Raw genomic sequence first — 25532 nt, forward strand, 5'->3', positions numbered from 1 at the left:
ATTAGGAAGCACAAACAGGCTGCTTTAAGATTTGAGAGTAAATCTTCTCTCTTTGATCCTCAGAAATCCAGCAAGATGAAGATGGAGACAGAACTCTCCATCAAAGACCTCCTTCGGTGACTTACCAAATTGATTAAGTGAATTGAGTTATTCTAAGACTCTAGCAAAATTTGTGTCAAAGCATAGGACATGACTGGTCCCATCATTGATGAGAATCTCCAGACCTCAAATGTCTGCCACATGAGCATACGTCAATATTTACTGCATGCCTTGTTCATTGAATTTTTCTTATGAAAACAATACAAAACTTCTTTTTTTTTTCTTTGTTGAATTCAAAAAATAATTATAGAATGCATATGTATATGTATATTTATATGTCTAGATATATATTATATATATACACACACATACACACACACATGTCTCTGTGTGTATCTCACCCTCTCTCTCTCTGTATATATATATGTATGTGTGTGTATGTGTATACATTTTTATATGTGTGTGTACATATATATATATGTATGTAGACATTCTTGTGTTTAATGGTAAGCAGACATTTCTTTGTTATATGTCATATATAGGGAAGCTTTACAACTTCATGTGCAACTACCACCTTTTTAATTATAATTTGTTGTGGAAATACTTGTTTTATTCCATGAATTGAAAATAAAATATTTGTTATTATTAAAAATAATAATAATTATAGAAACACACTATTCTATATAAAATTGAGTCCTGATTTAAATAATGACAAAAGTTATATTCATTATAATGCTCTATCCCATCTTGCTGCAAAGGGATCATTCATTCAGGTATGACATTGCCTCAAATTTAATGAAGTAATCACTTCAAAATGAAATCCCAGAACTTGTAAAGGGCTAGAACTGAGCAAATGCACTTGGATAATGGAGCACGTGAGACTAATTGCCAATTGGACAATTCTCTATTAACATGTTTGAAGCATGACCCTCCCCAACTATTCTGTGCTGACTGGATTGGTGAGTGTAGACAAAGAAGGGGAAGTGACATGAGTGGGTGGAGTAGGAGGAGGAAATTGAAGCATTCTCCTGGTGGTGGAGAGAGAGGAAGAGAATAAAGACTTTTGATCATCCTGACTCCGGCTTATTTCTGGGAAGACAGAGTTCCATCAAGAACTAAGAAGTCCAATCTGAGTACCAATTGCAGCAGCAGTAGAAAATCTACATTTTTTAAGAGTACTGAACTTGGAATGCATTTAAGAGACACAAATTACCTATAGAGCAACTGTGGTATCGAAGCCTGTCCAGAATGGACACATATAAGTGAAATAAAAAGATTAAGCTATAGAAGAAATGAGTGTAAGAAGGAGATGAGAATACCAGCTTTGAAGGGAAGTTAAGGTTGAGGGAAGTGCTGGCTCTGAAATAAAGACTGCTGTAGGTTTCAACCTTAACCTGAGTAATAGCAGCCCTTTTTTGCAGTAATTCTTTCTTTCTTTCTTTCTTTCTTTCTTTCTTTCTTTCTTTCTTTCTTTCTTTCTTTCTTTCTTTCTTTCTTTCTCTTTCTTTCTTTCTTTCTTTCTTTCTTTCTTTCTTTCTTTCTTTCTTTCTTTCTTTCTTTCTTTCTTTCTTTCTTTCTTTCTTTCTTTCTTTCTTTCTTTCTTTCTTTCTTTCTTTCTTTTTTCTTATTTACTGGCTGTGGATCTCAGTATTTCAACATCATAAAAAATTGATGGTAAAGAGGGAAAAATATCCCCTGGAGCAAGGATATCCAAATTCACTAGACACTCATAGCAGGGCTATTATCCTTCAGAAATTCACTATAATAGTAACAAACAGGAATTGGTCCAGAACATTAAAGGTACTCCTTGACAAAAGTAGCAAGTTGTTGTACAGTCATATCTGAGTCTTCATGACTCATTTGAGGTTTTCTTGACTAAGACACTAAAATGGTTTGTTATTTCTTTCTCAAGATCACTTTCTAGATGAGGCAAACAGGATTAAGTAATTTGCCCAGGATCACAGAGTTAGATTTGAACTCAGGAAGAGGATCTTGACTTTGGACTCTATCTACCATGCCAATTAACACCCTCCCCACAAAAATGAAATTAAAAACAGCAAGGGCTTGCTCAACAAATTAGGCCCAATTTATGGGAAGGTTTGTCTGTGATAATATCCTAAGAACAAACAACAGAAATACTCCTAACATTTCTAGTCTTAGTGATATTTGGGAAAGGGAAGAGGGGGATGCTCATGAGGACATTGGCAAAGGGAGGAAAAGTTTCTATTTTTTTCAGCTGCCTCTCTTACTAGGCCCAGGCTAACACAGAGGGAATCTAAATTTCTACCCATACTTTTATTAATATTTATAGCACTGGCAGCCATCATGTGAAAACAGCTTACAATGGATGGCCTAAGTGTCACCTTCTCCCCAAACTTTATAACTATATAGACACTGAGGCCCATTCCTTTTCCTCCCTTGTCCAGAAGGAATAGAGGAGGTTTGGGAGGGGGAATATCAGTTTCATTTTGGAAATGTAGATTTTAAGATGTCTCTGGAATATCCAACTAGAGATTTCTAATAAGCAGCTGAAGATATAAAATTGGAGACAATTGGAGAAGATAGGTCTAGATAAATTGATCTGAAAAGTATCTGCAAAGTGATACTTGATTCCATGGAGACTGATGAAATCCCTAAATGAAATAGTGGGAGAAGAGAAGAAAGTCCAGGACAATACCATGGGAGAAAGCTTTGATTAAAGGGTGTGATCTGATGATGACCCAGCAAAGGACAATGAGAGAAGGGAATTGGGTAGATAGGAAGAGAACAAAGGAAAAAGAAAGTGCTTTCAAGAAAGCCTAGAAAGAAGAGAGTATCAAATAGAAGAAAGAAATCAGTTGTATCAATGGCTTCCAAAAGATCAAGAAGGATGAGGGGGGAAAATTCGAGAGAATGAACAACTAGAGAAGCAAGATATGGATCAGGAGAGGTCAAAAACAAGTGAGAGAGTGGGGAGAATAGAATAAATGGCCAGAGGGAACATGATGCCATGGAATCACTTTTTCTTGTGGAGAGATTAGCCTTCACAGGAAGAAGGGCCATCTCTTCATAAATGACAGGAGGGGAGATAGTAGGAGAAGAAAAGAGAGAAGTCTCAGTGAATTTCTTGAATGTTTTTTCAGTGAAATATAATGTGACATTTTCAACCGAGTGGATGAGGTTGGGAGAGGCATAGAAGGTTAGAAGAGCAATTAAAAAAAAGTTTGGAAAATCCTCTGTAGTGATGGCGGGGGGTGGGGGGGAGAAAATGGAAAAGGAATATTATTCATTAAGTACCTACTGTGTGCCAGGCACTGTGCTAACTACTTGAAAATCATTGTTTTATCTTATTATTTGAGTGAGATAATGAATTGTTTAAAGAGTATAAAAGATTATCTTAAACATTAAGAGTCCTTAGGCTTACATACTATATGTGTGTTTTTGTAATTGTGTTGAGTGTATTTCTGAGGCTCCTGTTTGGAAGACATTATATTTGAGAAAATAAGGAATCAAGGCACTCTAGAGAAAAGGACAACATAGAACTGATCTGGTTTCCCAATCCAATGAACTCAACTTGGGCAAGGGAGCAGAGCAAAAAAACAAAACAAAACAAAACAAAACAAAACAAAACAAAACAAAACAAAACAAAAACAAAACAAAACAAAACAAAACAAAACAAACAAACAAACAAACAAAAAAAAAAAAAAAAAAAAAAAAAAAAAAAAAAAAAAAACAGGGGCAATGACCCGGGCACAAACCAAGGGATGAAGAGTTGGAAGGTCTTCAAAGAAAAGTTGGATGGCCAGTGGTCAGAGATATGTCAGAGATGGTCCTTTGTGATTACTTGGCCCATGAAGGTCCCTCCACCTTGGAGATTCTGTGATTCTATGAAATACCCTTTATACTAGAATAGGAATTCTTAACTATTTCTATGTTTCGTGGTCTATAGTAGTCTAGGGACCACTTCTTAGAAAAAAAAGTTTTTAAAATTATGAAATAAAAGATAGGATTACAAATAAACTTGAAGGTAATGAAAGTTAACAAATTTAATGCATATGTATTTGTTTATATTATGTATATATATATTCATATACATTTATATGTATATATACATATACATATAAATGTATATGAATACATCTGTATACACACATACGTGCATATCTCTCTTCAAGAAACCTAGAAAGGAAAATCAAGCGAATTTTTTTTCTTTTTTTTCTTTTTTTCTTGGATAAAATGAGGCAAACTGATCAAATCTCCTGGGTTCCAAGAATACATATAGTATATATTTATATTCTTGGAGTCCAGGTTAAGACCACCTGAACTAGTGTTTGTTGCAATGTGTACAAGTTTTTCAGATTTCTGACACATTGCAATTCTTAGTAACTGATTTTTTTTTCAGAAAAAAAAAATGGTTTAGAGTATTATAAAATTGTGATTTGATCAGTTTTTCCCATTTTATCCAAGAAAAAAAAAATGAGAAAATGTGTTTTTGGTTTATTTTCCTTTCCAGGCTTCTTGAAGAGACTGCTACTGCCCTGAAGACTGCTGTGGTGACCAGCAGAGCTAGGAAGGCCATTAAAGACTTTCTCAAAGTAAAGAGATCATTCTTGACATCTATCAGTGGCAAACAGAGCACGGGGCCAAAACAGAGATTCAATGACAAGCTCCATGCAGATGTGCTTTTTATTCTTGGATTCTCAACCCATATTGGTAGCAGCAAAACCACAGCATGATTCCTCAACTATGCAAAGAAAAATAAACCAAAGCACACATTTTCAAGCCACAGACTATGAGAAAAGGAATTGATGTCAAGAAAATAGCAAAATGGATTCCAGAATGGAAGGAAGTGAGCCAGGGATGTCACAAAGGTAGAAGGTGGTGTTGGCAAAAAGTGGCCTGGGGACTGCAGAAATGAAGAAGGAAGAGAGTGAGCAGTAGCAGGGTCCATCTGGGAGGATGGGATCTATTTTTCATCACAATGGAAATAAACTATGTGAATCTGTCTTGTTTTTAAGGCACTTGTTTCACCTTGGATTCACCAGGGAGGATCACCAGGAGAGGAAGTCCAGTCCAAGCAACCATCTGATTGGAAGAGCACAGCTGGGAAGGAGGACTCCTCCTTCTCACCAGAAGCTCTGGTATGGTCATGTGTATCAAGATTTCAGACCCAGATCAGACCATCAGAGTTTTAGACCTGGAATGGATCTCGGAGGTGGTGAACTCCAAGTTCCTCTTTATGCAGATGAGGAAATTGAGGCATGTAGCACTTGACTAACTTATTCAGAGTAATTCTGCCATTAAATCTCTGAGGCAAGATTAAAGCCTAGACACAGAGTTATGGAGAGAGAAAGAGTGAGTGTGAGAGAGAGAGAGAGAGAGAGAGAGAGAGAGAGAGAGAGCGAGAGAGCGAGAAAGCGAGACAGAGAGAGAGCGAGAGAGAGAGAGAGAGAGATCTATACACACAAATATATATATATATATAAATATATATATATGTATACACACATATAGAGAGAGATATGAACAAAACACACATATATATTGACATTCATCTATAGCTGTAGATATGATTTTTAGCCGATAGTGTAAGTAACAGATATAAGGCATGGAGACTTTCCACACACATCTAAAAGGTGCAAATACTCCAAAGGGAAAGGTGTTTTTTTTTTTGTTTTGTTTTGTTTTTTTAAGGCATAATAATAGAAGTATATATATTTATGTATATATATGTGTGTATATATATATATACACATAGATACAACATATATACAACTATATATATAATACTGCATACTATATACTATGATATGTATGCTAATATATAATACTACATATATATATATATATAAAGATATATATATATATATATATATATATATATATATATATATATATATATATATAAAGATATATATATATATATATATATGTATATATATATATATATATATATATATATATATATATGTATGTATATACTATTATAACAATGAGGGATAGGAAAACATTGGGAAAGGACACATTTCAAGATGACTGACAGAGAACAGGTTAGGACAAGGAAAGCCTCCTAACCCATTTGTAGTAGACTTTCAAACAAGGCCCTTGGAAACTCAAGGCTGGAGATTGGAGGCTGGGCTTCCATCAGTCTCTGGAGAGAAATCCTGCTTGTCCCAAGAGCTCAGGCATTTCCTGAGAATGTGTAGTGTGGCCCAGGGGAGAAGAAATCTCCATAGTGTGGCTGCCTTTTCCTGGGCCTTCCTCAAAAAGTGAAGGCCGTGCCTCTCACTGTCATGGTAGCTGGCTCCTGACCTGTGGCTGCACCAAGGTAAGGCCTACCACACCCTACCTGTCCTGGCTCTGGACTGGCCAGACCATTTGTTTCCGCTTGGGGGACTTGCTCCAGAGAGGTGTCTGAGCTGAGTATTGAAGGTCAGGCATGATATCCATGGAGACGGACAGGAGAATTCTGTTCCTTTGTTCCTAAGCTAGATGCTGGCTCTGACTTGTGTTCCCTGTTCTAGGTGAATGGTTTGCTCTCTTCCGGCTGCCCTGGCCTCTCTAACCAACGGCCCTTTCATTTCCATTGACCAGAATAATTGCTTCACTATTGCTCAAAATTTATTGCCCCATCTTCTGGAAAAGAACCTACACTAAGGGCCTTGCATTTCCCCCTCCAAAGAACCTGTGCCGCTCGCCCGAGCCACCTCTGACCGGCAGCGGAGACCTTGGCCTTGCTTGGGGGGAGGCGATCCGCTTCTCCGGCCCCGCTGCCCAGAAGGCTCACTTCAGGCTTCTGGGAAGCCGGGTCTGTCAGAGATTTACAATGCACCAGAGTGCTGCCCGAACCATTTCTGGTAACTGCAGCGTAACTAAGGCATCCGACCTGACTCAGCTTCAGCCATCCTGTCCCCTGGTCCAAGTTCACAGTCCAACGGAAGGAAAAGCAGCGGACTGTGGTCTGGGGCTCGGCACTCGGCCCCCACCTCTGGATGCGGAGCCGGTGCCGAGCTCCAGCATCTTCCCTCCAGCAGCACGGGAAGCCAGAGCTATAGGAGAAGGAGGAAAAGGAAGCACTCACCAGCACCACTGGGCAGATTGCTGTGGGTGGTAAGATATGGTCCCTCAAGATTCCACAGTCGCACTCGGGTTTGAGGTGAGAGGCACATTTATTATGAAGCTGTAGGAGGAGGGAGAGAGAAAAAAAGAGCAGATACAGAATTCTGCAACACACATCGGCAAGCAGAGTCGGGGGCACCGGGACCGAGACAGCCAGCCAGGGCCGCCCGGGCTGAGGATGCCCCTGATGAATAATGAGCCCCCCACCCTCAAGCCCTTGGCCACAGACTCATACCATCCTTGCTCTTTGATATTTGACCAAAACACAGCTCAGAATAATTCTCTGTGCCAGCCTGGCTTCTTTCTGCTCATCAAATCTCTTTTCCAAGTGGGGCTCCCTCTTCACCCTGAGAAAATAGCCTCCTGCAGGAAGCACCCAGGCTCGCCCGTTACCAGCATCCCTTTGTGCGTGTGCTGTTAGCACAATCACAAAATGGCCGTGGACCTGCGTGCTGGTGGCTCAGCTGCCTGCTTCTTTTTTTTTTTTTTTTTTTTGACCCTCCTGCTTTTTCTCAAAGTCATTCCAAACTGCAATGCTCAGTATGTGGCCTAATTGATCCTATCATTAGTTGGAACTTCGCAATTCAATATGTAAATGCACCCAGAGATGCAGCTCAGTGGGAGCAGAATCTAAATAGGAGATGATGATTACAATGATAAAAATGCAGCTTTCTGGAGTGTTTATGGCCCCTGCATTAGGCTGGGTGTGGCCCTTGGCCTGGAGCTCTGGGCTGGCCACTTTTCTGAGGGTGGGAGCATTTTTCCTGGGCACTTAAGAGCTTGCCTTCCCAAGGGGGTGGAATAGCTAGCTGGTCCAGCTCCCCCAGTTTGCAAATGAGGAAGCTGAAACCTGTGGGGTGAAGCAGCAGACAAGATGCTAAAGATGGAAGAGATTTCAGGGTCTCCACTCTCATGTGTGGCATTTGCAGTCACAAAGAACTGAGTTCAAACACTGCCTTAGACACTGGCTAAGCAGGTGTCCCTTTTGGAGTCTCAGTTTTTCCATCTGTAAAATGGGGATACTAAGAGGACCTAATATCCAAGGTTGCTGTGAGGGTCCAGTGAGTTCACATACATGTAATGCTTTGCCTAACTTTTTTGCTACCTGCTAGTTATCAACATCAATCATTGTTATGGACCAAACCTCTCCTCCAAACAAACATGGGGAGCTAGTGAGGGCATTAGAAGGCCATCTAGCCCACCTGTCTCCTGGAAAACTAGGAAAGGAGGGGCCAGAGAGAAGCCGACCCAGACGCCCCAAGCCCACCCCGCTTCCAAAGGCATGGATGCTTCCATTGTCCCCACACTGACTCTCCTGGAATGGATGGGAACAAACTATCCCAAATGCACCAATTTATGAACAGAGCTTCAGCACTGGTTTGAGGAAATACAGTAGACTACTACCTTCTCCATTCCCCAAGCCTCAGTTCCCCTTTATGAGGTATTCTTTTATTTAATTTTTTTTCTTTGATTCATTTGTTTTTAAAATAATGTGTATAACTGGCTGTTCAGTCTGCAAGACTCGGTGGTCGGCCGTGGCCCCCCGCTTAAAAGCTGACTTACCAGAGGCAGAGCCGAGGAGCCATACCACTTCTCCATGTTGAACAGAATAACCCTTCCTTGAGGACCTGTCCCTATTCATTTGTGCTGCAAACTTCCCTTGGCCAGCAGTTACTTAGCAACAGAAAGTGGGAGCCTAATGAATGTTGATTTACTCTGGGCATTAGAAAGAATGAGGGTGGGGGGGATTGCAGGGACTCAGCAATCTACAGCATTTGTCAGGATAATTCCCTGCCTTGTTCATAAGGCTACTTGTAACATAATTAATGCACACCAGGCCACGTTGCATCAAATAAACGTATCTTCACACATTCAGGGATAATTAGCAGCTCTGCTTCTCAGCGGCAAGCAAACTTATCTATGAAAAATGATTTTAATCTTAGTATTAAGCACTGCTGATCTTTGACAAGAGGAAAGAGGTGGGGAAGATTAAAGAAGGTGTTGAAAACACATGAACCTTCCAGCCAAAAAAAAAAAAAAAAAACAGACACACTATGATATACTGATAAAACAAAATAAAATATCTCCCCCTACTCCAAATTACACACATACACATACATACATGCATGCACACATACACATTACTATTCCCTAACTGTATTATCCCTTTCCCTGAAGTCCATCACCCCCAGGGATAGCAAGATCTAGAGGTCAGAATTTCCCAAGTGCAACTGATGCTGAACTAAAATGTGTCAGACTTCCTCTGTAATATCACCAAAACACAAGCTTCAACCACTGTCCATGTTGTCTCCTCCCATAAAGAGGATGTGGACCTCAGAAACTTCTCACTATCTGCATCAAAGGCTTTCTAATAACTATGAAGTGGAGTCTCGATTCAATTAATTTGCCTCTCTAATTAATAATTAACCACATTTTCCTATGTTTGTTGACTGTCGGCAAACTAGACAGAAAAGGGGTGGATGACAATTGTTGGAAAGGTTATGGCAAAATAGGTACATGGATGTTTGGTGGAAGTAAACCTAGGTCCAACCCTCTGGAAAGTAATTCAGAACATTGCCTCCAAAGCCACTAGACTGGGTGTACATTTTGACCCAGTAATATTATGATTCTTAAGAATTAAGGATATATTGGGAACATTACTGTGTTATAAGAAACTGCAAATAGGATAATTTCGGGAAGAAAAAAAATTCTGGGAAGATTTAATTGAGCTGATGCAGAGTAAAGTGAGCAGATTTTGAGGAGAAACTATAAAATAATAATATAGCAAAGAAAAACAATTTGAAAGTTTGTAGAACTCTAACAAATAATCCAATCAGCATTCCAGAACACTCATGGTAAATCATGTTAAATGTAATGATTCAGAGTAATTTTTCCCCTTCCCTTTCTTTTTCTTTTCCCTATCTCCAATTTCGATGAGTGAGGAAGGAAGGAAGGAAGGAAGGAAGGAAGGAAGGAAGGAAGGAAGGAAGGAAGGAAGGAAGGAAGGAAGGAAGGAAGAAAAAAGGGTATTTTTAAATGATATTTGGTATTGTTCCCAAAAGGAATTAGAAAGGAGGAAAGAGAGGAGCCCAAATAAAGGATATATGCATGCATATATACATACATATATCAGCTTAATCAATAAAATTTGCTTATAGATTTTTAGATCTTCCCTCTCCTTATTATTTGTCCTTCTCTTTTAACTATATTTAATTTGTTTTTGAAATTTTTAAAATTTTGTTATTATGCTTTTAACCTTTTTTTTTAACCTATTTTTTGGTGAAGAGCTCATCCTATTCCCAGCAATTGTATTGGGCACAACACCATTTATATCTAAACTATTTATTAATGAGATATTGGTTTGCTCTTAATTTCTTTCCAGATGGCTTTCTAGTTTTCCCAGTAGGTTTTGGACAATTAGAAGTCCTTTTTCCAGGAGTTAACACAGGAGCAAAATTCCTTTTTTTTTTTCCTTTTTTGGTTTGAATAGTGGAACAGCATTCGATTTACTTTTCTACTTGACACAGCACCAAATAAGCACTTGGTGGATTATAGTTTTTCAAAATAGATTAAGATGCAACCTGGTCAGGTTTTCTTTACCTGCACTTTTTGTTTTCATTATTTCCCCTTGAGATTCTTGACTTTTTGTTTCATTGTGTATAATTAATTGTTTTTTTTCTTCTCAAGCTTCAAATTTATTTTTTCTTTGTGTATATTTTTATAATATAATTGTGATTGTGATGGTACTGAATAAATTAATACCTATAAATCAAAAAAAAAAAAAACACATCAGGTAATATCTTTTTTTATTACATTGGCCAAACCATGAGTAATTAATATCTCTACAATTGTTCACACATGCCTTTATTTCTTTTATTATTTTATCTCTTTATTATGCATTATATAATGCATAAAGAGCATTATGTGTTTGTAGTAAAATGTGTCAGGTAGACTCAACTGTATTTTAAATACTTTCCATTTATTCGGTATTGAATTCATCTCTTTTCTCTTTCAGATTTGTTAGTAATATGCAGAAATGCTAATAATTTTGTGGGTTTATTTTCTATCTTGCTATTTTGCTGAATTTATTTAAATTAATGTTATTTTCTCTCTGATTCTGTAAGTAAATTATGCATCAACATAAAGCAATATTTTTCCTGATTTTCTATGATTATTCCTTCAATTTCTTTTTTTTTTGTTCTTATATTGTTATAGCTAACATTTCTAACATTATATCAAATAATAGTGGTCACAATAGAAATCTTTGCTTCATGCCCTGATCTTAATGGAAAGGTGTCTGCTTCATCCCTATTTCATATAATGCTGGCTCTTGATTTCAGATAGATAATACTTATCATGCTAGAGGAAAGTACATTCATTCTCTCTCTCTCTCTCTCTCTCTCTCTCTCTCTCTCTCTCTCTCTCTCTCTCTCTCTCTCTCTCTCTCTTTAGTATATACTGACTACAAATCTATTTTAGCATTTTTAACCAAAAATGGCAATTGTATTTTCTCAAAAGATTTTTTGCTTTACTTGCTATACATATGTGATTTTAATTAATAAATTGATCAATTACTAACCCTTTCTTTAATACTTCTTATATGTCAGGAATTGTCCATAAAACACAGTCTTTCCCATTAAGAAGATAACATTCTAATGGAAGAAACAAAATACAAATAGTTTCATTTGGTTTTTGTTTTTAATTTATTTTTGGTTTTCTTTTCTTAATATTAAAGCAAGAATTAATTCCACTTGCTAATCCAAACCAGTCATGCTGTATAGTTTTGTCAATATGTTTCTGTGCTCTCTTGGGTAATATTTTATTTAAATGTTTCATGTCAGTATTTTGTAGGAGTGAGAATCTACTTATTCTGTCTTACCTTGGTTAAGATATGATCAGATTTATAGCACAGAAGTTCAATATGATATCTTCTCTTCTTATTTTTTAATAAAAGATGTACATAGTAATGGAACCAATTGTTCTTTAAATAGTTCATAGCATTGAATTGTAAGTTTAACTGTTTTTTTTTTATTATTTTTCTCTTCCTTTTCAGGTTCATATATGGCTTGCTCAATTTCTTTTCCTCCAATGTTATGCCCTTTAAGTAATTTATTTCTTGTGCTGTTAATTTGTAAATATTCATTTGATTCACTTGTCAGTTTTATTGAAATATAATTGGGCAAAAATGTTTCTTATAATTTCTCATTTCTTCTATTTCATTTCTATTTTATTTGTTTTGAATTCTCCTTTTTCATTTATTTTTTAAATCTTTTCCTTCTTTATGTCCTTTTTAAAAATCAGATTACTAGATCAGCCAAAATAGTAGAAAGAAGTAATACTATTCAGTACATCTCACAACTAATAAAAAATAAAAAAAAAAAAAAAAAGATCGTAGAAGAAAGGCAGACCAAGAAATGGTGATTAGGGAATCAGAAGAGAAACAACCTCAATTCAAACTTGGACCCAGAGGAAAGTGAGAAGGGCTGGAACTATGGGATATGGTGGGCCAGGAGGCCTCTCAACTATCACAACACCAAGCTCTAAGGCAGGTTAGCAGCATAGGGTCCAGCAGACAGCTCAGGGTAACACAATTGAGCAGTAATTCTAGAATGTCTAAGAGGAATTAGGGAACTGAGAACCAGGTTATGCTGAAAGTGCAGTTGTTCTGTAACTGTAGCTTGCTGACAGTTGTACTCAACTGCTATCTAAGAGTCAAGTTTGCATCCAGAGTCAAGTTTGCAGTTGCTTTGCTTAGACCCAAACTAAACTCTCTAGCCTGGAAAATTCAAGAAGGTACAGATCAGGTCTAATCTTTGATTTGACCACAGGGACCTATTGAAAAATTGAAGTCTACTGCCTTAACTTGCTCTGGTAGTTTTTAAACATCACAACACTAAATAACTATGGAATATTAAAGCCAGGGTTATGCTGGAATCAAATTGTACTGATTTATAAAAGGTGATTGTGAAATTGTCATTACATTTAAATCTTAGAAATTGGCAAATTCTATGAATTTGGGTTTGATTTGTTATTTTGTTGATTTCTAGACCTAAGAAAGGGATGGAGAAGTTATAATCCAAATTAAACTTTAAGGTTTTTTTGGAGGAAACTCTCAGAAAAGTAATAGTTTAACACAAAGGTTACAAAACCTTATTTCAGTAACAGTGCCACAAAATTGGAATGGATCCATTAGAAGTTGGTGATCCCACAAGAAAACAAGTAATATTGAAACAAAATTTTAAAAATAAATAAATTTCAGCCATTTCCTATTTTAAATAACCTGGCAAACAAATTAAAGAGAGAAAATTCAAAGATTATCAAAGATAATAATTACACTACTTGAAAGGGATGACAGAAAAATAATCAGGGGCTTGGATGTCATATTTCAAGAAATCAAGACAGATAACAGCCTCATCATATAAAAAACAGGGACTCAATGTAAAAATTAAAGCACACATACATATGCCCCCTCACCGACACACAGTAGTTACCTCCTGAAAGAAATAAAAGAAAATCCCAAATGACATCATAGTCAAAATCTTTAGCTCCCAGGTAAAATAAAAATAATAATAATGCAAACGGCCACAAATAAATGTCTCAAATATTGTGGAACTAGAGTAAGGGTCAAGCAAAATTTAGCAGTTACCAACATAAAGGACTGGAGAGCATATAATATGCTACTCTAAAAGGCAAAACATATAAGCTTATAAATTATAAGAATAACTTATTCAGAAAACAAACAAACAACTTCCTTCTGTACAGGAGAGCAATTAGATCTTACAATGGAAGATATCCTCACATTTCTGATGAAAGACCAGGATATGGACACAGAAGTAAAGAGAAACTGAGGATACTTTTTAAAATGAAAAATTGGAAGATACTTTATAATGATGAAGTGCTTATATTATAATAGGGAGAGACCAATCTATAAGTAGCATCATAGAATATCATGATAGAACCTTAATGGTATAAATACAAACAGGCAGCATTAAATAAGTCAGAGGGCCCAGGGATGATTTTGTTATGGCTTGATGATCTAAGAAGAAAGGAAACAGAACGGAAAAGAGATACGCTATGAAAAGAAAGGGGAAGAATTAGAGTGGAGGGGGAAAACTCATATAACCTGGAGAGGGATGCCAACACAACAAAGAAAGAGAGAAAAAAACTGTAACCTCTCTAGTGAACTGGACTAAAAAGAATAGAACACACACACACACGCATATTTACACAAACAAATAAATTTATAGTCATACACTATACATATGTACATTGATAAACATTTATGTAAGACTGCCCTATGCTTGTTTGCCTTTTTCTCTGAAGGTGGATTACCTTAACTTCCCTAAGTCCAAGCCTTTCCACATTTCCCCTCCTAAATCCACCAACTTATTTCCTATATCATAACAATATTCTAACCTCATATTATCTATTTTAAATGCTCTAAAACAATATTGATTAATATAGCTGTCATATAGTATAATTTCCTCAATTTTTCTCTTTTGATTAAATCCATTTTAGCTTTATCTTTGTCTGAGATCAATGATTGTTACCCTTGTTTTTTTTTTTTTTTTTCTAATAAATTCTACTACTGATCATTGTAATTATATTTGTGTATGTCTCCTTTTTCCTATCTCTGCTGACTCCTCTGGTTTATTGCTACTTGTTAACTTGCTTTGGTATTATGTAATCTACCCACCCCTCCAAGGAACCCTTCCTCATCCTTTGTCCCAACCCTTTCCCTCCTTTTTATCCCATACTCATTAATTTACATACTCTTTTATACCACCCTTATCTTATTCTCTCCCCCTCATATACTTCTTTATAAATTTAGAAGACATAACCTTCCAGATATATATGCATTTTTTTCTTCTTTAATCCATTCCTGATAAAAATAGGGTTCCAGAACTACCAGCTTTTTGTACCCATCTAATTCCTTTATGCTATTTCTTCCTTTGGCACCTCATTTATATAACATAATAACTCGTTTATTCCTTCTCATACACAGTTTTGTTTTTTAGAACCACATAAAACTATCCCAATGCTCTTTCCCAATGTTTCTATTCCAGTGTTTCTTTTAAACTACCCAATTACTAATAACAATCTTAGGTATATGGTTCATATTTCCATGTATAAACCATGAACAGTTTATCTTTATTGAATCCCTTATAATTAGCTTTTGATGCTTACCTTACATTTCTCTTGGCTTTTACATGTAAAATGGTCTATTTAGTTCATTTAGGTCTTTTGGGACAAAATTCTGAAAGTATGGCCATTTGTTGAACTTTTTTTTTCATTCAGGATTATTCTTACATTTGTTGGGTTTGATATTTTCAGCCACAAGTTCAGTTATTTTGCTTTTCAATATATAGTGTTCCAATGATTGAGCTCTTTTTAATGGGGCCATTGTGGGATTCTAATTGTGGCTCTGCCATATTTATTTATTTATTTTCTTTCTTTTTCCTCATTATTCTTTTCCTTGACTTGGGTGTTTTATAATTTGGCTATCATGTTCCTGTAGGTTCTCCTCATACAATTTCTTTTAGGTGGTATTTGTTGATGAATTTTTCTATTTCCACTTTTCCCTCTTCTAATGCTTCAGGACAATTTTCTTTAATTGTTTCTCTCTTTCTTTTGATTGTAGCTTTCTGTAATTCAGTTATTCTTATGTTTTCTATTCCTGATTTGTTCTGCAGATAAATTGTTTTTCTAAAGAGATATCTCACATTTCTTCAATTCTTTATATTTTGTTTTATTATTTCCTGATCTCATAGCTTTGTTGGGTTGCCCAATTCTAGTTTTCAAGAATCATTTTCTTCCTTAAGGTTCTGGATTCTTTTCTAGTTGGTTGACTTTCTTTTCATAATTGTCTTGATTTTTTTTTAATTGTTATTTTCCCCTTAATCTATTTCATTTGAATTTTAAATCTTTTTTGTGTGTGTTCTTCTATGCATTTGGGGGGAGTGACAATTTAATTACTCTTTGGGGGAAGGTTTTTTTTTTTTTTTTTGCTTCTATATATTCATCTGAAGATGAACACTAGTTATTTTTTCCTATTCCCATAATAACTTAATATGGTTGGATTCTTTCTACTTTGCCTGTCTTTTAAACAATTTTTATGAGAGATTGTTAGTGTAATCACCTCTACTCCTAGGGTATGAGGGATGGAGCTTCCGGCCTCAGATCCTCCTGCAATTCTCCCCTCTGGCCTGGACTTGAAACCAAGAATTCTGCCATCCTATAAGTGTCCTCAGGTAGTTGTGTATCTGCCTCACTGCTTCTGCACTCACTAGGCTTCTGCTAATTCCATCAGCCCAGGACTGTGTCTCATTTCAACACAATTGGCATGATTTATCAGCAGAAGTTCTCTCAGTCTTACCTTAAACACTTGATTCCCCACACTGTCTGTGAGATGAAAATTTCTATGGCTGAGGCTACCTCAGATAGCCCCAGGACTTGCTGCATGTTATTTCAGTGGAACTAATCTAGAAGTGTTTATACTTCAAAGGACTAAATATCCATGCTGAGATCTTTCCTAGATCTTCTCTAATTTTCCCAGGAAGACCATAGTTCGGTCCCAGCTCTTATCTTTAACTATTTTGCACTCATCCTGATTTTGTTTTGTTTGGGGGAGAAATATAAAGAGCTTGGAATTTTCTGATGTATTCTGACATCTTTCCAGAATTTTCTCTAGATTTAAATATACATATATGTATATATATATGTGTTGCAAGAGGTATCTAGCTAACACAAATGAACATAATTATAATAAAATGGAGATATACTAGAGGCTTTTAAATTATTTCAGCAGTTGAAAAATGGATACTCACTGCTAAGATTTTTTTTTAACAATATTAGAAATGATCTCTATAGCAATAAGGCAAGCAAAGGAAACTAGGGAAATAAGCATAGGCAAAGAAGAAACATAACCATAGCCTTTATATATATATATATATATATATATATATATATATATATATATATATTATGATGATATACTTAGAAAACCCTTAAGAGTCAACTAAAATTAATAGAAATAATTTTAAAGTTGAGCAAAATTTGGCAATACAAAATAAATCCACATAAATTATAAGTATTTCTGTATATTACTGAGGGAACCCAGACGGAAGAAAAAGAAAGGGAAATTCCGCCTGCAATAAATACATTAGGTATAGCATTTCAGTGAATCTCTAACCAATATATATATACACATACATACATACATACATACACAAGAATGCAACTAAAAAGCCTTTCTTTATGGAAATTAAGATTGAGGTAAATAACTGAAGAAAAATAAGTACCCATAGGTAGACTGAGCTACAATTATAAAGATGCTAATCCTACTTGACTTCATTTATTTATTCAATGCTATGCAAATCATACTGCCAAAGAATTATAGAATTAGAAAAAAATAATAATAAAATTCACTTATAAAACAAAATTCAAGGATCTCAGGAGAAATAGTGGGGGCAAAACATGAGAAACATGAGGTACACACTTTACAATATATCAGATTATATTACAAAGTGACAATTAGTGGAATGATTCATTAGTCAAGAAATAGAGGATGATCAGTGGAACACATAACAAACAGAAACAAATTCACACAGTAGCCTAGTCTTTTATAAATCCAAATACTCTAACTACTGTGATAAAAACTCATTATTTTAGTAAAAAACAAACAAAAAAATTGCTGGGAAAACTGTAAAGTGACTTTCTGTCAGGAAGTAGGTTTAGACTAATGACTCACACTGTATACCAAATTTATCTCCAAATAAGAACAAAATTTAAATATGAAAAATGGTATTGGAAGCACTACAGAGGAAAATGAAAACTAGTATTCTAATCTGTGAATGGGGGAGAGTTCAGGAATAAATAGGTATTAGGAAGAAAAAAGAGATGTGGTATCAGCTATTTTTTCCTCACTAGATTATGATTTTCATTTAAAAAATGATTGTTAGGTGTTTCTCTCTTTAAGCTTTTTTCTGCGATAATTCTTTTACTGTTATTATAATTTCTACATGTTGATTTAGTCCTAAAAGTCTACAAGTATTTTTTTTTAAATCCTTAATTATTTCTCAGGCCTTCTGTTAATCATGTGAGGTGGGGAGTACAAAGTAAGACAAAAATAAAACAGTCCTTACTCTTAACAAACTCACACCCTAATAAAGGAAACAACACACAAAGTATGATGTAAAAATCATATATAGAAACATCCACACACATGAAAAAGGAAAAGGTGTGTGTGTGTGTGTGTGTGTGTGTGTGTGTGTGTGTGTGTGTGTGTAGAGGGAGAGACAGAGAGAGATATACACAGAAAAAAATCAAAGACAGGGACAAAGAGGAGGAAGAAAGAGACAGAGATAGAGAGAATACAGAAAAAAATTGAGATACACAAAGGGAAGGAACCAACCAATGTTAAGGGAGATCAAGAAAAAAAAAAAGAGGAGGGGGAGAGAGGGGAAAAAGGAGAGCGAGAGAGAGAGAGAGAGAGAGAGCGAGAGAGCGAGAGAGCGAGAGAGCGAGAGAGCGAGAGAGAGAGAGAGAGAGAGAGAGAGAGAGAGAGAGCTGAATTCATGGGAATTGATAATATCATGAAAGGAGAAGAGAATAAGGCCCAGGAATGAGTCCACTGGAACATACAAGTTAGTGGTTGTGATCTAGATGATGATGCGACAAAAGAGACTGAGAAAGAATGGCCGAATAGATAGAGAACAGGAAAGAGAAATGGCCCCAGATCTAAAAGATAAGAGAATATTTAGAAGAAGGACATTGACAGTGTCAAAAGTTTTCATAAAGGTTGAGGAGAAAGAAAACAGAATAGGTCATTAGATCTGGCACTTAACAAATAGCTGGTAATTTTGGAAAGAGTGGTTTCTGCTGAATGATGAGGTGGTAAGTTATATTTCAGAGACCTAAGAGAGAGGGGTATGGTATTTGCTGTCTTATTGCAAGACTTTGGGTATACTATGTGTCCTGTTCCCGTCTCTTCCCTGAGCTTCAGTCCTTCATCAACAATTACTTATTGAACATTTCAAAACGAATTATCTAAAGACATTGAAAGCAAAACATTTCCAAAATCTCATCATCTTCTTTAAAATCTTCAAACTTTCCCTGTTCTAAAGAAAGCACCCACATTCTTCTATTCCTCAAGGCTGATAGAGGGGTACTCTCCTGGATTCATTGCTCTCTCTCTTGCCACATAGAGACCAGCCACTGTCCAAGCTTTGCATTTTTATCTCCATAATATCTCTCATTTCTGACTCCTCCCATCTATTCATTCACATAGTTCCTACTTTAGTTCACACCATTAACACCTTCCACTTGAATTCTTGGAATATTCTTCTAAATGTCTCCTTTTGCTTCTAGTATTTCCATAAGCTAAAATATCCTGCTCCCTGGAAAGAATTTTCCTTAAACTCACATCTGATCACGGTAGTGCTCTGTTGTTCCCATTATGTCTTTTTGTGTCTAGGATAAAATAAAAATTCAATGTAGCTTTAAAATCCCTACCTGGTTTCAATGTATCTTTCTATGTTCATTGGACATCACTTCCCTTCTGTGCTTTTCAGTCCAATCACACTGGACTTCTCTCTGTTAAATATTTTCCACCCCCCACCCCCACCCCGCTGCCCATATAGCACTCTATCAATCATCTCTATGACCTTGTATTTGTTATCTCACGTGTCTAGAATGTTCTTGCTCCTTACCTCTGCTTCATCAAGTCTTTCTTTTCCTTTAAGACCTGGCTTAACCATCTTGTGCGTGAAGCCTTTCCTCATCCTCTCAGTTGCTTGTTCCTTGCCTTCCAAATTACCTTGTATTTATTTACTTTGTATATATCTGGATTTATTTATTTATCCATCCATTCAAGTTAACATTATATATATAAATATATATATATATATATATACACACATATATGTATACACACACATATACCCTTATATCTATGTACATGCATGTATGTGTACACACATATCCATATCCATATATACCCTACATACATATATGTACACACCCATGTTTTTAATATATGTATGTATATATGTCTATATCTTTCCCCTGCTTTCTTTCCCATTAGAACTTAAGATCCTTAGACCAATAACTTTTTCATTACTTATATCACTGAGGAAAATAATTTTAGTAGATACTTAATAAATGTTTGTTGGTCGCTTGATTTTTTCCAATTCTGCCAAATGGTAGTAATTTACTTTAACCTCCAAAACAGAATTAACTTTGTATCTACTTTGAATATACCCATATATTATCCATATTCTCCTCTCTTAGAATATAAGTACTATAATGGAACATTCTATTATACTTTGTCTTTGTATCCAAAGTAACTTGGTGAATGGGATATTAGAGACCGTTGATCACTGCGTTAACTGATTGATGACTACCAAGAAATATCAATGAAATGTATTTGTATCAACAAGAGATAGCTTGAGTTTTTAAGGGGATGTTTCTATTGTCCTTCCAATTAGTTAAGGAGGATCAAAGCCAAAATTATGATGGGCCCTCCCAACTTCAAAGATTGTGGAAGAGCAACTCTAAATCTAGGAAGAAGGAAACTAATTTAGCCCATGAACTCACCAGAACTTAGGACCGTGCTGGATTGTGGTGCTTAGAAAATGAAAAAAAAAATGCCTCCAAGGAATTTATAATCTAATTTGGGAAGACAATAAACAAAAGGCAGCCAATTTGGGAGAGGAGCAGTAGAGGGTAGACACTTAGTCAAGTAGCTACTAAAGGATGGCAAGTAAAGAGATATCTAGGATTTTGAGCCCTCTGTAATAGGAGGCTGTGGGAGTTTTTGTTTTTTTCTCTCTTTATCCTCCAATTAGAAAACATGGGTCCTAGAATCAGGAAAACTTGCTTCAAATCTGGACTTAGACAATTTCTGTTTGTGTGGCCCTGGGAAACTCATTTAATGTCTTTCTCTGCCTCACTTTTCTCAGCTAAAATAGGGATAGTAATAGCATTTCTCTCCCAGATTGTTGTGAGAATAGGCAATAACATTTGTAAAACACCGAGCACTGTGGCTGGCACAAGATGGTGCTCTATATAAATATTAGCAGTTATTATGATGATGATCATTGTTGTTGTTATCATCAATAAAAATAATATATTTTAGTGCTTATATTTTATGAACACAGTATTATAGAAATTCTCAGGATTAAAAAACAAAAATCACTCTTTGCTCTTAAGGAGTTCACATTCCATTAAGGGAGACAAGATTTACATATATAGAGGGTGCAGGTGTCTTGGCAGACACATTTTTCTCCAGGCCTCCCTCCTCTTCCCTCCCTTTTTTCCTCCATCTTTGATTTGGAGCTGGGAAGTCATAATACCTCAGGAGGAAGATTAAGTCCCTGAAGAATCAATCCAATTCATTGCATTTATCAAAAAGCATGTATGTTTTATACTCTTGGAATGACTTTTAAAGATTCTAAATGTATAGGTGTCTTTTTCAAATAATGCATGTTTATAAGAGCTAGAAATTTCCCTGAAACTTCTTAAACTTTATAGTGTTTACTAAATCTCTGTCTATCTCTGTGTTTTTGTCTCTCTCTGTTTCTCTCTTGTCTGTCTTTCTGTCTCTATCTCTTTCTTTGCCTCTCTCTCTCCCAACATGGTCTAGTATCTTGGTGGAATTTATCCCTTTATCTCTCCTATTGCTTTCCAAGTCTCAGAATAAAGCAAGTACTGGCCTGTCATGGCTTTAATGGAGAAATAGGGGTAGTGTAGGAACATCCACAAGCAGACTGGTGTCTTGGACAGACAGAACCATGAGACCCAGATTGCCAAGGCATACCCCATGTTTTTTTTTAATTCTGTAAATTAAATATTACTCGATGGTTTTCCTGTGGGAGAATAGGGAAAATAAGAGTTTTGTTTAGAATGTGAAAGAAAAAAAAAACTAGCAGGACCAGAATTTAAGAACTAGGCTATTGGACAAGAGTAAATTTCAGTAACTTTGAAAAATCTGGGCAACAGATTTCTTTCTAGTGCCATCCTAACTGCTACCAAATATAGAGTCACAACCCAAGAATGAGAAAGACTTGTTAAAAATCTGTAACTAAGACCTATTCTTATCAATTTTCTAGAGGAATCTTACTTAGGAAGCTCTATGTTCCATAATTTTTGCATTGCAAGGTTTGTATCATTGATTTTAAGTTAAGAAACTTTAGATGGTATTTAATAAATTCACATTCATTGGGTTGGTGGATAGATTGACCACTAGAGAAAGCTCTGTGGGCCGCCAAAAAGCAAACCCAGATTCTGTTGTAGTTTTCAAAAGTATAGATTGCATCCCAGGCATTTTGCCCACAATAAAGATTCTACCACAATAAAAAAAAAAAAAAAAAAAAGTAGAAAAGGATAAAATAAGGCAAAGTGAAGAATCCAGTTTGGTGACAATCCAGTACTGATTTAAGGGGGGAAATAGCATGCATCTGAATCAATGAACAAAGAAATATCACTAAGAAAAATAATTCTGATGAAAAAGAAAAAGAAAAATGTTTATCTTATGTGATTGAAGGGGAATTCACCTACAGACTTAGTTTTCTGAAAAGATCAATAAGCTGGGAATAATTGTAAGCTCCCAAATTCCTGTTGTTCCTAGGATCAGAGTGCTAAACTATAGAAGAGCTAAATGTTCAGTGGGTACCCATCTGCACAGAAGCTGGCACAAATATAAATGGAGCAGGTCAAAGCTTCTACGCTAATCAGTATTGGTATTAGCCCATGAATGACTATTTGCACTTTTACCCTGGGAGAATTAGGGAGAGTTGGAGTAAAAAAGAAAAAAAGAAAAAACATTGGATAAATAAAGATGTAAATTCAAGTCAATTAATATTTTAAGCACCTACTATATGTCAGAGATTGTGCTAAAGAAAGATAAAGAAAAACAATAAATCCTCCTTCCATTCCTGTGATCAACATGTAACAATACATGAAAATATGCTAGATATATGAGATAGATATCAACAGACATACAAATATATAGAAACATATATGCAGGTTTATAATTTTACTCTAAAGATAGCCACTAGAAGAGCATCAAGGAGGAGCAGAAAAGGATTTGATGGAAACCAAAGAAATCAGGAAATAAGGAGAAGGAGAGAACAATTCTAGGCATGGGGGACAATGAAAGAAAATACCCAGAATCAGGAAAGGGTGTTGGAGCTGGAAGTCTATGGACATGACTAAAGTACAAAAAGCCTGGAAAGGCAGGGTCCAAACATGATTTTACACTCAATCATATAGATTACAAGAGATCCCTGGAGTTTGTTGAATAAAGGGGGTGGCAAGGTCAGACTGGCAGAAAATCCCCTTGTAGGCTGAAGGGAGGCAGGCAGACCCACTAGCAACTTCTGCAATAAGAAGTAATGAAGGTTCACATTGGGGGGGGGGTGCCAGAGGAGGGAAGGTGGCAAATCTGAGAGATGTTAGGAAATTAACAGCTTGACAACTGATTGGAAATGGAGGAAATGTGATGTCAACAAGGACAATAGGTTGGATCCTGCGAGACTATGAAGATAGTTTTATTCTTAACAATAAGAGAACATTTTAAAAGCAGGGAGACTTTGGGAGAAAAAAATATGAGTTTGGTTTTGGACTTACTGAGTTTAAGATATCTGCAAGACATCTATGTTGAGAGGTAGGCAGTTGTAGATCAGGAGTAGAGATCAGGAAAAAAAAATAAAATGGGTAGATCAGAGAATCATTTCCATTGTGATGCCAATTGAAACTATGAAGGCCAGTGAGATCTCTAAAATAAAGTAGTATATCAGTAGAAAAAGGCTCTGGGAAACATTCATGGTTGATGGATAAGACCAAGATGAAGATCCTGTCAAGGGGACAGAAAAAAAGCAGTCACATCAAGAGAAGGAGAACCAGAAGAGAGCAGTGTCCCCAAAGCTGAAGGAAAAGAGAACACAACAAGAAGAATAAGTGATTGAACTGCCAAAGGCTGCAGAGGACTGAGAAAAGGTCATTAGATTTAGTCAATAGAGGAACAATGGGAATTTTGGAGAGAATAGTTTCTGTTAAATTACAAAAGCCAAAGCCAGACTGCAAAGAGTTAAGATGACAATAAGGAAGTGGAGGCACTGATTGTATGATGGTCTCCTTAATGTTTAATCATGAAAGAGAAGAGAGATAGAGAATGATAATTTTCCGCCATAGATGGTCAACAATGAAGATTGTTTTTTTTTGTTGTTGTTGTTTTGTTTTTTTGGGGGGGGGTTTGGTTTGTTTGTTTTTTGGTTTTTTTTTGGTTTTTTGGAGGAATGCAGAGGACATAAAAGGGTTGGTAAGAAGGAAGGAAGACAAAAAGAGATGAAAATTTAACAAAAGAGTAAAGATGCTAAAGGGAACAATTTGCTGAAGATGATTAGATCTTATGGAGTCACTTAGGCTTGTGTAAAGTTGGGCCTTGGCCATGAGAAGAGCCACCTCTTCACATGAGAGAGAAATAAAGAATACAGTAGAAAAGAGATCTCAGTGACATGAGTTAAGGAAGAAGAGAAAAAGTTTTTTTGTTTTTTTTCAGTGAAATGCAAGGTAAGATTCTCTGTTGACAGAAGGGAATAGGCAGGTTTGAGGAGACATAAAAATATTGAGAAAAAGAAAAATTGATGTGGATAGAGAGATAGTTTAAACAGGGAAGTAGAAAAAGATTACAAGATTACTATTGAGATTACGGAACATAAATTTGTAGTAGACCCCAATAGCATGATTTCTCTTTTTCCCAATTTCATTCAATAGCATATGAGTAAGAGCAAAAGCAGCTGGTAATTGGAAGCTGGGCAGGGCAATTTCTTTAATAGGGTGAGGAAAAACAAGGGACTCAAGAGAGGAGGACAGTGTGGAGCTGAGCTGATTTGCCATGGAATCAAGATGGAGAAGGTAGAAAAGTATGGCCAAGCCAGAGGTGAAAGCCTGACAAATAATTAAAGGTAGAAAGACTGGAGTTCATGGTGAAGATGAAAAGGCTTTCAAGGCAAAGGGAGAGATGAATGAATAACTTTAATCAGATAAAGGAATTCAGAGTCACAAACTTGGAAGAAGATCATCATTTTTGAGGGATAGCAATCTAAAATATCTAAGCAACTCTGTATAGATAGGATGGGGAACTAGGTCATAGGAAATTTAAAAAAATACTAAAGGACTAAAAAAGTGGATGTTTGTTCAAAATGTATGGGGAAGTTTTCTGGCTGGGAAGGAGAGAAAGAGGTGGGCACTGAACTCATAAAGAAAAGAGGAAACCAGTCGTTGTCACCAGAATCTTGATTTAATAATAAATATATGAACTTGAAAGGAGGAAAGAAGACTTAGTGAAGTGGGGGAAAAGCACATCAAGACTAATAATAAAAGACAAAATCAGA

The 25532-nt window shown here is 36.0% G+C and overlaps 1 protein-coding gene across 4 annotated transcripts in view; it reads right to left on the reverse strand.

The window, feature by feature from the left end:
- The window catches only part of DGKB (diacylglycerol kinase beta), a 675591-nt gene that overhangs the window by 384648 nt on the left and 265411 nt on the right, over window positions 1-25532 (reverse strand). For 3 of the 4 annotated variants that reach the window (XM_074270708.1, XM_074270707.1, XM_074270710.1), the window contains one exon: window positions 7100-7198. The exons of the other annotated variant lie outside the window; for it this stretch is intronic. In XM_074270708.1, coding sequence (XP_074126809.1) covers window positions 7100-7198 — 99 coding nt within the window. The remainder of the gene's footprint in view (window positions 1-7099; window positions 7199-25532) is intronic. 4 annotated transcript variants of the gene reach the window in all.

The sequence above is a fragment of the Sminthopsis crassicaudata genome, chromosome 5 (genome assembly GCF_048593235.1).
Source record: "Sminthopsis crassicaudata isolate SCR6 chromosome 5, ASM4859323v1, whole genome shotgun sequence".
Taxonomy (NCBI): domain Eukaryota; kingdom Metazoa; phylum Chordata; class Mammalia; order Dasyuromorphia; family Dasyuridae; genus Sminthopsis; species Sminthopsis crassicaudata.